Raw genomic sequence first — 12,999 nt, forward strand, 5'->3', positions numbered from 1 at the left:
CATAAAACAGGTGGATCACATCAAGGAGAACAGAACAGGAAGCAAAGCTAGACAAGAACACCAGGCACAGAAGATTACAAAATAAAACAGGAAGTAAATTGCATGGGAACACACCAGGACAGATCTACCAAAGTGAAAAACAAAATATGGAAAGACTGCAAAATCAGGGCATGGACTGAGACCGGGCCAAACAGGAGACAGGACTACATGGAGATACAGGATTAAGGACTAAGATAAAAGACAGATACTAAGAAAACTTAAACATGCGGATGAACAAAAAACTAAAATTAGCTACAAAACCCAAAACAAGACAAGATCAAATAATGAAACACAGAAATACACAGACCAGGAATAACATAACATTAACATGAACTAAAGTACAGAACTAAGGCACTGGACTAAGAACTGAGGCAAAGAACTAAAATGCAGGACTAAGACCTAAAATAAGAGACAAGACATAAATAACTAGGGACAAGGAACGAGAGAAACCGAGGCAAATAGATAGACCCATGAAACAATGGCAAAACCAGAAACACACAGGGAAAAATACAACCCAAAACTAAGCTCATAACAATAATGGCATTTCACTTTAATTTTCAAGTTAGTAAAATGTTTTCAGCTTTAATTAGAGGGTTTGTTAGGCAGGTAGCACTAAACAATGTCATTACTTTTGCAGGTATTTTGTCATAAACCAAAGTATTGGACACATTAAAAACGTTGACCTTGTGGTCGTGCTCGATAGAAAGTCAAAGGATCACCAAAGTGATTACAATTAATTCTCTGGAGACAATGAATGTCTGTGTTAGATGTTAATGGCAATGCATCTATTTGTTGTTTGATATTTGTCTGAATGAAAGTGGTGAACTAATGACTGAAATTTCTCTACTCTTATCCATGACCTTATATCTACAAGCTGCTTCACGCCTCAGTGTTTACTGTATGTTGTTTTGAAACACCATCCGTGGAGTGCAGCAGTGTGTCTGCTGCAGAGAAGAGTGTAAAGCAAGATGTTTACCTCTGTTGTCCGTTTGACCCTGCCCTGCTTTCATCTGGCGCTCCTCCAAATTATACAAGAGGAGAGGCAAAGAGGAAGTGATCACCATATTTAGACTGCAGGTTTACTGAGGCTGATGCACAAAGCTGTCTTTGACTAAAGGACTGCAGCTGACACTGATGTATTTTTAACATGTTTGATTTCTAAGTTGGTGTGCAGCTTGCTATACAATTTACATATTTATATGTATTTCTCTATATTTCTCTCTTTCACAGACCGTTTTGATCACCACTGTCCATGGGTAGGCAACTGTGTGGGCAAGAGGAACTACCGATACTTCTACCTTTTCACCATGTCCCTCTCCCTGCTCACCATTTACATCTTCACCTTTGACATCGTCCACGTGGTCATGCGTGAGTAACCTGTCAGTCATTTGTCCAGTTAGAAAGAACAGACAGGTGCGTTATGTAGGAGAATGGTACATTGATGGCTAAAAGAATGTGGCAAAACAGGAAGAACGACCTTTGACACAGGCTCACTAGCAGCTTGTGGTGTATATGCAAACGCATGCTCATGTGCTCAAAGTATGAACTAATTCAGACCAGGCTGTTCCTGCAATGTGACATGACAAACAACAGCAAGTGACAGCATGACACGATTCCTCTTTCATCCTCATCCTTCCTGCTCCCTTGTTCTAACCAACGCAAACAGCAAGGAGACAGAGAGATGAGGAAACAGGAATGTTTCTAGGCAGGATAATTAGCTCTGGGCTTGTTATGTTAATATTGGGGTAATGTGTAAGAATTATGCCTTTTCAGTACAGAAACAAAACTAATAAAGAAGCAGTGGGAATTCTAGAAAGTCTTTTCTTTTTAACTTCTCTGTGTGTTGCTCTTTTCACAGGTTCAGTGGATAAGGGCTTTTTGAACACTTTGAAGGAAACACCTGGGACATATCCTTTTAATCTCTGACCACAGTATATAACACAATAACAGCTGCTGCGAGTGCTACGTTTGGCAGGTTTCCTAGAATAGAAAATGAAAGATACTTTTAAAGTGTGACACCCCAACTATGGCCGTTGCCTAAACCTCTCCCCGAACAGTATTGATGAAGTCTTTTTAATTGCCTTTCAAAAATCAAAAACACAGAAGCAAAAGTGTAAGGAATGGATTAAACAAAGTTTACGTGACTAAAGTAGTAACCAAATTACTTTTAAGGCCAAACACATCACAGCTACCCAAATTGGTTTGTGGGGTTACAGGTCATGTGTGGAAGCGTGTCCTGAAAGCTATTAGAATTTAGCTTAACATTAGCATCTCTGTCCTGCTCTTATTAGATTTGGGCAAGTTTAGCAACCCCAGCCAACGTTACCTGAGATAGTGTTACATATTCCTGAACAAAGGTTAGTCTCCATCCTAAAAGCCTTTTCTCTTGTTACATTGAAAGAGAAAACATACTGTTTGAAAATGCAAACTATAATGCAAACTAATCATTTCTTTATTATACTCTACTGTAATAATATTAGGCCTAACTGGCTCTACACTACAATGAAAATACAATGCAGTTTCTTTATTGTTTTCCACTCAGATTAGTAACTGCTGACTTTTCGCCTGGTAGCTTTAAGCCCCAGACATAATTGCTTTTTAACAATGTGTAGGCGTAGCCAGGCGTCGACGACGCAAACGCCACATACTTGCCTGTGTACTTGGAGGATTAAACGTGAATCCACTAGGGGGCAGATCAGGGCCGGATCATCCCACGCCGACACAAGTTTATCTTCCTTGACAACCTCTGAATTTGCACATTGTAAATAAACCAAACATAGCGACACTCAAGGAGGTTATGATTTTAATGAGACATCATAACGATCTCGGTAATTGCAGATTAGCTCCAAGAGTTTTATTGTAAAAATCCTGCCATATCTCCTTTGTTAAATCTGCTCGCTGACCACCTTCTTCTTTTGCGTTTAATGCCGGTTGGCAAACCCACTGCAAACTGCCACCACCTGGGCTGGTGTGTGGAACAGTAGATTGCTGCTGACCTGTCTGTCAGGTCGACATACTGCCACCACATTCATTTGCTGAATTGCATCTTGCGGACGCGTAGCGTTAATTTGTGGAGACGTGCACAACCTACGCTCTAAAGGAACGCTGGATACGCATGGCAGCTATCTTGCGTACATGAACGCGTAGTTAAAAGCAAGTATATCAGGGGCATTATCCTCAGTTTACGAAGTTGTTTGTCACATGTTTGGCACGATAACATGTATGTGCATACTTAAAACCCCTTTTATAAGAATTTTGTTTTATAACAAATCAGCTGGATACATTAAAAACTCTACCGGAGACAGCATTGTCAAGCAACACATGGAGCTATTGCTAGCTTAATTAGCTAGCTAGCTACAGCTGATAAACTATAGTTTTGACAGTTGTCATTTCAGCTGGCAAAATCAACAGTTGCTGGATAGAAATGGATGCTGCTTTTGTCTAGTAATTTCAGTGGTAAATCTGCCACAATCATCATGGTAAAAACTTATGTGCTATGCAAGAACTGAAAGCTTGACAGGCATAGCAATTGTAGGGAAGGCTGAGTTTACAGGTATACAGTAAACCTCATGCCCTTGACCTTATACTGTTTTCAGACTTCCTTTTACTGACCGTCACTGGCTTTAATCATGTTGCATAAGTGTCTGCCATTTTGCTTTCACGTGCTGTCCACTGTTTAATCAGTGACCCTGTGTCAGGCAGAAAACATCTGTTGCTGTTTTCTTAACTGGAGTTCACTGTGCTGGAGGTGTTGGTGTGCTTCTTCACCCTGTGGTCAGTAGTGGGACTGACCGGCTTTCACACCTACCTGATCTCTCTCAACCAGACCACGAATGAGGACGTAAGTGCTTCTCACTGCATGCTCAGTTAAACATATTCTATAACTTTAAAGTTTTTTTGACCATGACTACATACTAATTTTTTCACATCAACAGTTTATTTGTTTTTAGGTCTGTATCATGCTGCAAGGCACAGTGCTGTACTTTGCATCTAGTTTGTTTAGGTTTCGCACTGTCTTTATGCAAATGAACCAAAACAAATAACACACATGATTAACTTTGGTTTGTTTTCTGAGACATTAATATAAGATAAGTACTTTATTCCAGTGGCCATGCTGTATTAAAGTGCACTCGAACTAAAGTGAAGTGCGCCTCAGCTCCATTTACACTTTTCAAGTCGATTCAAGTATCTTGTTTCCAGATGCGATTTAACACACTTTTCATTTCCTTTTCTTTTACACTTAGACACACATACACATCTCTGTTGGCCATACTAGTACGAATCTGATTGCAGCATCTTTGTTTTCCTGGGCCACATGTTAATTAGGGTAGATCCTACTAAAGCTCAGAGGGTACTGATATTGCACCTGAAACTGTTTTAAAAGCTGTAACTGCAAAAGAACCATATGAAGAATAACTTGTGCACTTTATCAGTTAATTTACTACAACAACAACCAGAATGCTCTTTCCATAAAGAGAGGCACATGGATTTACACCTTTCCAACACTGAAATACATGTTGGTTGCATTTGCACTTTGCTTTTTTTATATCCAATATCCAGTATTTTTTGATATCCAATGTGGGTCTCATTTACACTGGGTGATTTTCCCAGTGTAAATGAGACCCAGATATTCAGGCACTTTCGGCTCTTCTGATTGGTGCTCACCTAGGTCATTACCCACCATTATTTTCACCTACCCAAGCAATCTAAACTGAAGAAGGAATTTACCATAAATGTCATGTTAGAGGAACAATATTTTTCTTGTCTTCAAATATAAGGGTTTGGATAAAGGGATAGACATGTGTTTGAGATGAAGAATTGTTGTTAAATTAGATTTCGATTAATGATGTTGTAATGTTGACAAAGTTAAGCACATCATGAAGATAAAGTATAGTTTGAAGAATATGTCTGTAAATGTTGTGATCAGGCAGCCTGGCTTCATGCGACTGGAAAAATAAACATACATCACAGGTGTAAACATTACAATTTCCAAGACTGCATAGCTGTTTCCTTGACAACTGCACCGCCTTGTTCAGCAAGCAAGGACAGGGCACTGGTAACCTGTAGCTTGTTAAACAAGGCTATTATATTGTAAACAAAAGTAAAGCAAATACAGAAAGTGTTGTGAACTCAAAAAGAAACCGAGAGGCAAGATCTTAACTGAAGATAGAAAGTCTATTTATAACAGCAGCTAAAACAAAGACATCCTGTATGTCACATTTACAAGAGAAATGTGCAGCAGGAGCAGATTTATTTTACTGGAGTCCTTCCTGCTCACCAAGCCAACATATTCCAATGATCTAAAAATATGCATGGATAGCAGCTATTCTTAATAAATATAACGACAGAACTGAGCTGAAATAAAATAGACCAGCTGGGTTCTGATTCTCAACTTGTCAGCTACATTTAGATGAAGCTTGTGAGGCTAAATGAGGAAACAAATATTGATTGCTTGATCGCATTACCATTGATTCATTATTTAGCCACCACACACACACACACACACACATTCAGCATGATGTAAAGCAGATGATGGGTGGTGGTGATGCAGGTGGATGAATCCGCAGAGGGAGTAATTTATGTTGTCTGTGTATATCCAGTGTTAACAGTGTGTGTACTTTATTGGCGGCTTTGTTAGCCCAGATCTGACTGCAGAGGCTCCGACGAGAAGCAGAGAGCAGCAGCAGCAGCAGTGATGCTGGTGGTGGGAGGTTCTAGATGGCTGAAAGCAAGATAGTGCACTCATACTTTGTTGTAATAATTAATTTATAATTCCCCTTTTTCTTTCCTGTGGGAAAGCTGGCCTCATTTTTTTCAGTAATTTAATCAGTAATGAAGCTCTTCCATGTTGCACCTACAGTATAGTGTAATGCTGCTCCAGGAGTTGGCTGTCATCCTGGCCGTTTCAATATCTGTGATTGGTCTAATAATAGATGCATCGATAGCTGCAGGGGCTGGGCACGCTGCCAGAAACAGTGCTGGGGGAGAACGGGAAGGAGGGGGAGAGAGAGAGAGTGAGTGAGAGGAGGAGGAGGATAGAAATGGTGGTATAAGGGCGAACAAGAGAAGGCAGCTTGAGTGCTGTAGCGGCTCTAGTCTCCCATAGGATGACAGTTCCTACACACACACACACACACACCCCGTATATGTTGGCATGCAGTGGCGAAGTACCTTATGGGCAGACTGTTGACCTATATCTACTGCAACTAAAGACAAGCTGTTGTCTCGCTGGAGGGTCAATCAGTACTGTATGGGTCAATTATAAGTCAATCTATCTCTTTCTCTTCTTGTCTGTTCCAGTCACACTTTTATCAATCTAGCACTATGATATTAAGTTATGATGAAATAACGGGGTGTTTTCCATATTAATGGTATTATAACAAAAAAAATCAAAAAGATAAATAAACTTATATTTGCATTTTTACTACAAGGAGCGCTGTGCTTTGCTGTCTTATCTTTGATTGATGTTCCATTCAAGTGTGTTTTAGCAGAATATTAACTACATTAATTTTTCTTTTATCTAAAAAGCATACAGAATAAGTGTGAATATATTTTCAGCCCTGAGTGGTATCTGCAGGTATTACCTTTAGGCTGCATACAGTCCCAACTACCTCCACCAACAGGGTACTGCGGTCAGTATGTAACATCAGAGACAAAGCACAGGGCAAAAAGTGTCTAAGCGTGCGCTGCTGCTCATTAGGCTCATTTTTTTTGCGCGCCCAGAAATAATTGAAGATGGTCAAATAAGTCTATCAACTGAGATCTTCTCTCATCTGGATGATGTTGGCAGCATAGTGAGAAGATAATGTTCAGAGACATTAGTTAGAAAATCAACATGAAACAATAAAAATGAAGGGTACAAATGTAGCATTTTGAAAAGTAAGAGGGACATCCCTAGTGGAAATCCATTTGATGTAATTGTGGAGCCATAAAAACATGAACTATTGGGTTTAAACATTTCTTTGACAGTAAACATCACATTAATATGAAACCAGCTGACTGAATATGTAAATGATGAACAGTCTGTGTGGAATAAGGTGATTTTCTCCCAACCTCAAAGCTACTTAAAGGAAAAAAAGGGAAACCCGGATGTTTAGGGGTTAACTGTTAGCTGCCAAATAATGCATATGATTGACAGATTATATGCAGTACAGTGTAGAAGGATTTTCTTTATTGCTGGGGGAATCCTTTCTATGAAATCTCTGAATTTTCAATGAATTATTAAAGTGGTTGTTATCTGTAGTGGCTGTGTTCGTTGGCACCCGTTGGCACCACATTTCCCATTAAACCAGGAATCATTAAATCTCAGACAAGATCCTTTTTAGTAGGTCAAAGCCAAGCCTGTGGGAATAACCTCTCAAAATGGAACTATGCTTTTGAATAAGGTATAAGCACAGGGAAAATCTTTTTTGAAAGAGAACTGGGCGAGTTTGTAGTCAAGATGTGTTTGGGATGTTGGTTGGTGGTTTGGGAAGGTTTGCTGCTCCAGTGACCAGTGTTGTGTACATTTTGTTTTGCCCAGATTAAAGGATCCTGGTCGGGAAAGAACAGAGTCCAGAACCCGTACAGCCACAAGAACTTCATCAAAAACTGCTGTGAGGTGCTCTGTGGGCCAACGTACCCGAGGTATACCTTGTCAGATTATGTCTTGAATTAAATGGCTGTGTTCTCAGCAGGAAGAAAAAACACGCTAATACTCACCAATCACTAGTCTCACACAGGATTGGTTGAATAATTTTGTATTAAATGCCTGTTTTCAATCAGAATCCGACATCAATTTTGGTTGGTTTATTGTCACATTATCTGCATTAAGTTTTATGTCTTTTGTTTTCTTCCTATTGTTATCAATGAGTTCTAGTTCTCAGTGCCTGAGATAGATTAGGCTCTTAGATTTGTCCCTCTCATGTGCCTCGTTCTTGTGGAAAAACGAGCAGGATGCACTTAGTGACTGATTGCTTTGTCTCGCTCTCTAGCGTCTTAGACAGAAGAGGACTGATGCAGGAGGATTCGCCTGTTTCTGCTGAACCTTCCTTCTCGAGCGGCAGCAACCCAGTGCCACAAACCACGGTGAGAGCGCGCACACACACACACACGCACACACACACTCTGTACCCTCCCCATCACACTCTTCCACTAAAGTGGATCGAGGCTGCAAACACAGAATAGTGAAAACAGAGCAGACATAAAACAGACTCTAAACCAATTACAGATTGTTGAAGAGAAGAAAGGAGGTGAGCGGAAGTGTGCTCTGAGTGGAAAGCACTTTTCTTATTGATAATCCATCTTGTGACACATGGATATGGATCCTTTTTGTGGCTCTTTACATAGTTGCCATTGTTTATTTATAATTGTTCAGTTGTTCCACTAAGAGCCAAATCGTTAGCCATGTTTTTGCTATGCATACTTTTTCATTTTAAAATATAAACGTGTCTCTCTCCTCAGTGTCGCCAAAGATCATGTTGACATTAAAATGTTCCACTGCCACATAGGTACTTCAGAACTTAATGTTACTATGGTGATTGTTACATAGCAGAAATTATATTTTTAAAACTTTTATTAAGGGTGGGAACAAAATAGTGTACTCCCCTTTCAGCAACTGAGTGGCATTTTTGCACACTTACTACTTTCACTATTTGTTTAAGCCTTTTAGTTTAGTTATAGGGCCTTATTAAATTAGTTTATTCTAAGGCCATTAGATTGAGCCACTTGGTGTCGTGCCACAGCTACTGCTAGTAGTTTAAGCAACATCCAGTGGCTATTGATTCATTGATTGGGTATAGGATGGGTAAAGCAGACTTCTACTCTGCTATGTGCTGCATGTGAGTTTACTGTACATTTCTAAAAGAGTGAAACGTTTCATATCCTGCAACCAATGACATGACATTCTTGTTGCATGCGTGTATTCATTCCTGTGATGCTTTACTGCAGCTCACTTTGTCATCAGTGGCTCTTAATGCATTTGGGTCTTTTTAGCATGCTATCATCTGCCTACAGAAAACAACAGCTCCACTCATCCCCAATGAGCACACACCTGATGATGCCAAGCCGAGCATTGCTGCCTCAGCAGAGAAGAACGCTTCCCCCAAAGAGGAAAAACCTCCTGCTCCAAAGGCCCCGCCCCTAGCTTCACCCGAGGCTGATCCAGAAGCATCCCTTGCCAAGGATAAGACCCATTAGCCGCATGACGAGGCGGCTGTCGCCGTAGCCACTCCCCCAGCGTCCTGCCTGGTCATGAAACATTAATAAACAATGTCTGATTACTGTGCGGGTGACTCAGTTATGCTCCGACTCCTGCCCTACATTCCACCAGAAGAGCACAGCTTCTGCGGCAGCTCCTCCTTCCCTCCTCCCCTCACCAGGAGCTGCAGAGCTGTTTGATTGACACTTCCTCCTAAAGGGCGGGGGGGTGATTTAACGGAAAGTCAGCAGCTTCCTCTGTCTCCTGGACACTGCATGGAAAAGACACGCAGGGGGAGAAGCTGCTGGGAGACGTGCAAAAAAGAAGAACTCTCCAAGCGTATGACTTCCCCACAGGTCACTTGTGGACTGCTCTGAATGTCATTACTACTTTTGTTCTTCATATAAAATTGCATATTGACATTTATTGTGAGAGGCCAGTTCAAATATACTCCCTGCAAGTGTCTGGCAAAGACAATATAACTTCTGGACATGTATAAAACTTCATACATACAGTCAGTTTTCTGTTGTGTGCACATTACATGCCCTATGCAAACCATGAGAAGGCTGGACGAGCAACATTTTGATGAGCGTGCAAGAGGTTTTACAGCTGTAAGTCTGTGAGTACACATGATGTCCAGGCAGGGGGAGGACAAACAACTCCTACGCTGAGATATCCTAAAGGCTCCTTCCAGGCAACTCAAGATCTACCTTGTATTCTGATATTGCTGCATTCAGTACTGTTGTTACTTTGGTGCGTCTTTTAAAGTGATCTGATCCAGACCAACGCCTGTCCTTCCATTTTTATATAATCAAGGATGTAGTGTGACGTTGGTGCTCTAAAATATATGAAATTGCTTTACGCACAGTCAAAGTCTTGTTTCCTTGTGATGCTTATCCAGACTCCAAGTTCATGTAAGAAAAGGCCTGTCTTCTGATGATAGTAGACACTCGTAGTAACAGTGCCTTATCGTAACAGTTGTGCTATCAAATGCAACTGATGTTAACTAACAGAGCCCTAATAATCCATTCTAACCACTTATACAGAGTTAAATAAGAAATGCCAACATTCATACACTAAGTCTTGTGGTGTTGGAGTCCCACAAGTGGTTGCAAGAAAATCTACATTTAATTAAAGGAATAGTTCAAAATTTTTGCTTTTTCGCTTTCTTTCAGGGAGTTTGATTAGAATATTGATGCCACTCGCGTGTGTATAAAGCCACAGCCAGTACATGGTTAGCTTAAAGACTGAAAACACTGCTTTGTCTAAAGTTAAAAAAATACATCTACTAGCACCTCTAAAGCTCACTAATATTTTTTTTGCAATATTAATTAAACAAAATAATTTGTGAGCTTGTAGGGTAGGTGTATATTTTAATTCAACTGAATTCAGTTTATTATATTAGTAACCAAAGTCATCTCCTTGCACTTTTCATATAGAGCAGGTCTAGACTGTACTCATTGTAATATTATTTACAGAGACCCAACAAATTCCCGCCATGAGCAAGAACGTAGTGACACAGGCAAGGTAAAACTTCCTTTTAAGAGGCAGAAACCATTTTTCCCTTGTGTCTATTTGTTTTTTTTTTTTAACCTTTGGACAGAGCCAGGCTATCTGTTTCCCTGTGTTCCCAGTCCTTATGCTAAGCTAAGCTAAGCTAGCCTAACCAGCTGCTGGCTGTAGCTTTGTGCTTCGCATACAGACATGAGTGGTATTGATCTTCTCATCGAACTCCCAGCAAGAAAGCAAATAAAAATTATTTTTTATTTTTTTAAATCCAAGTGTTCAAAAGGATAAGGAAGTAGAAAAAGCAAATATCTGCTAACAGTGTGCTTTTTTTATGAAATAGTGTGAATTTTCCCCTATAAATGAGTAGAAATTGCTGTGTTTTTAAACTTGGTTTTAAATGTTGGGAACTACTGAATTAGATATTTTGAAGCAAAAACTAAGCAAAGCCATTGTTGAATTGTACAAAGTTTTAGCAGGTAATGATGGACTGAAAACCTCAACTGATTGGTGAGGAGGAAAGATTGCAGCAAGGCTTTGTTGTGTTTTTGTTTTATTCTTAAAGCGCAAGTGCAGCCAGTGTTAATTATGCTGCCTGTGACATTGAACACCTCCTCCTGCAAATTCTGATCTTCCTCTCGAGTCCTCTCTTCCTGCCTTCCTCTGCCTCCTCCTTCTATAAAAATGGCTCTCATATTTAACTCTCCTCCTTCTCCTTGCACCTCTGCTGTGACAGTTATTCCTACAGCACGCCCAAGGCCGAGGCCGTTTCCACTGCATCCTTCTGTGGCAGGCTCATTATCGCAGAAAATGAGGCCAAGGCAGAGAGAGAAAGACGCTCGATCCTCTCTTTTCACACATCTGTGTATTTCGAGCAGAGCACAGCCTTTAATGTGACTTGAAAATTTGTCTTGTTTTGGTTGCGGATCGCTTGAGGGGACAGCATCCACATAAAGAAATAAGAGAAGTGGAGCTTATTCTTAGCATTTCAATGACATTAGCTGATAGCAAGAGTTTGTAAAAGTGATGTGTTGTATGCAAGACAGAGTTAGTGTTTGTGAAATATTCTTGTGTAGAAATTCTAGTGTGTCAACAGCATCGTATCAGACCCTGAAATCTGCCTGAGATGATTTATTGTAAGACTCAAAGTGGTCACAATTTCTCCTAATCGCCTAAAGATTTTAACTCCAAAAATCTTTGCCAAACAAAGAGAGGAAAATAAATGTCAAATGCCAATGATTGTTGGCAGCTGTATGATTATTTTTGATTGTACCATGACTTTTGTGGTGCAGTTTAAAGCTCAAGACTGGTAGACACATTCAGACAATACAAGATTAAACTAGGCCATTTTTTTCTTTATTGATTCATCTGTGGATGTTTTTGTTGATTAACTGATTAATTGTTTGGTCTATATACTGTCAGAAAATAGTAAAAAGTTAATATATTGAAGTTGACACATTGAGTTTGTCCAACACACAAGTCAGAAAGATTCACTATTAGAAAATCTGCAAATATTTATATTTAAAAAGCTGGAACTAGCACATTTTACTTAAAAAATTCCACTAGAATTATCGACAATCAATTTTATGTTGATGGACTAATCGACTAATAGTTTCAGCTCTAGATGAATCCTTTTTCCATGTTTGCTTTCTGTACACTTAGAGGATAAATGGAGAGATTGCTGACACATCTCTGTTGGAAGAAGCTGTGAATGTGTATGTAGCAGTTTTGTTCCTGTGAAGTGAAAAAAAGTGTAACTTGAGTATTTGTTTGGAAAACTTTCCAATGAGAAGTACCCAAACAAGATCAGTTTTTAAAGCTGAACTTAGTGGGCTTTCTTTCTGGCAAGTATTTAAAGACAGTTTGGTATATCTGATGGCTTTGGGTTGCTGTCACCGAGAAGCAAGAATGTATGTGATTGATACTGGGTAAAAGAAGGGACGTTTGTGTTGAAATCCTGTTTGAAAGCAGACTTTAAAGGGACGGTCAAACTTTAATTTTTAGCTGTAAAGGTTTGCAGACTGTAGAGCCAAGCCGAGCTCTTGTATGTATGATTCCTGTGTTAAAATGCCATGACGTGGTCAGATCTGAATGCTCTGATCAATCTATTACATTGCATTATGTATACAGATACAGTACTATACCATTGATGGAACTCTTTATTTATGTTCACTTTGTTTAGTATCAACACTGTGACTATATGTATTTCATTCAATTTACTTCACTTCTTTTTACATGATCAATGTGTCCAGTGAATAAACAATATTGTCTTATTA

The 12,999-nt window shown here is 39.7% G+C and overlaps 1 protein-coding gene across 1 annotated transcript in view; it reads left to right on the forward strand.

Annotated features, from left to right (window-relative positions):
• zdhhc9 (zinc finger DHHC-type palmitoyltransferase 9) overlaps window positions 1–12,999 on the forward strand; it is a 33,004-nt gene extending 20,005 nt beyond the window's left edge. Inside the window, exons 7-10 of the mRNA XM_046031627.1 lie at window positions 3,778–3,880; window positions 7,562–7,665; window positions 8,013–8,106; window positions 9,034–12,999. Of these exons, the coding sequence (XP_045887583.1) occupies window positions 3,778–3,880; window positions 7,562–7,665; window positions 8,013–8,106; window positions 9,034–9,216 (484 nt within the window). The 3' untranslated portion in view covers window positions 9,217–12,999. The remainder of the gene's footprint in view (window positions 1–3,777; window positions 3,881–7,561; window positions 7,666–8,012; window positions 8,107–9,033) is intronic.

Source organism: Micropterus dolomieu, linkage group LG19 (genome assembly GCF_021292245.1).
Source record: "Micropterus dolomieu isolate WLL.071019.BEF.003 ecotype Adirondacks linkage group LG19, ASM2129224v1, whole genome shotgun sequence".
Classification (NCBI taxonomy): domain Eukaryota; kingdom Metazoa; phylum Chordata; class Actinopteri; order Centrarchiformes; family Centrarchidae; genus Micropterus; species Micropterus dolomieu.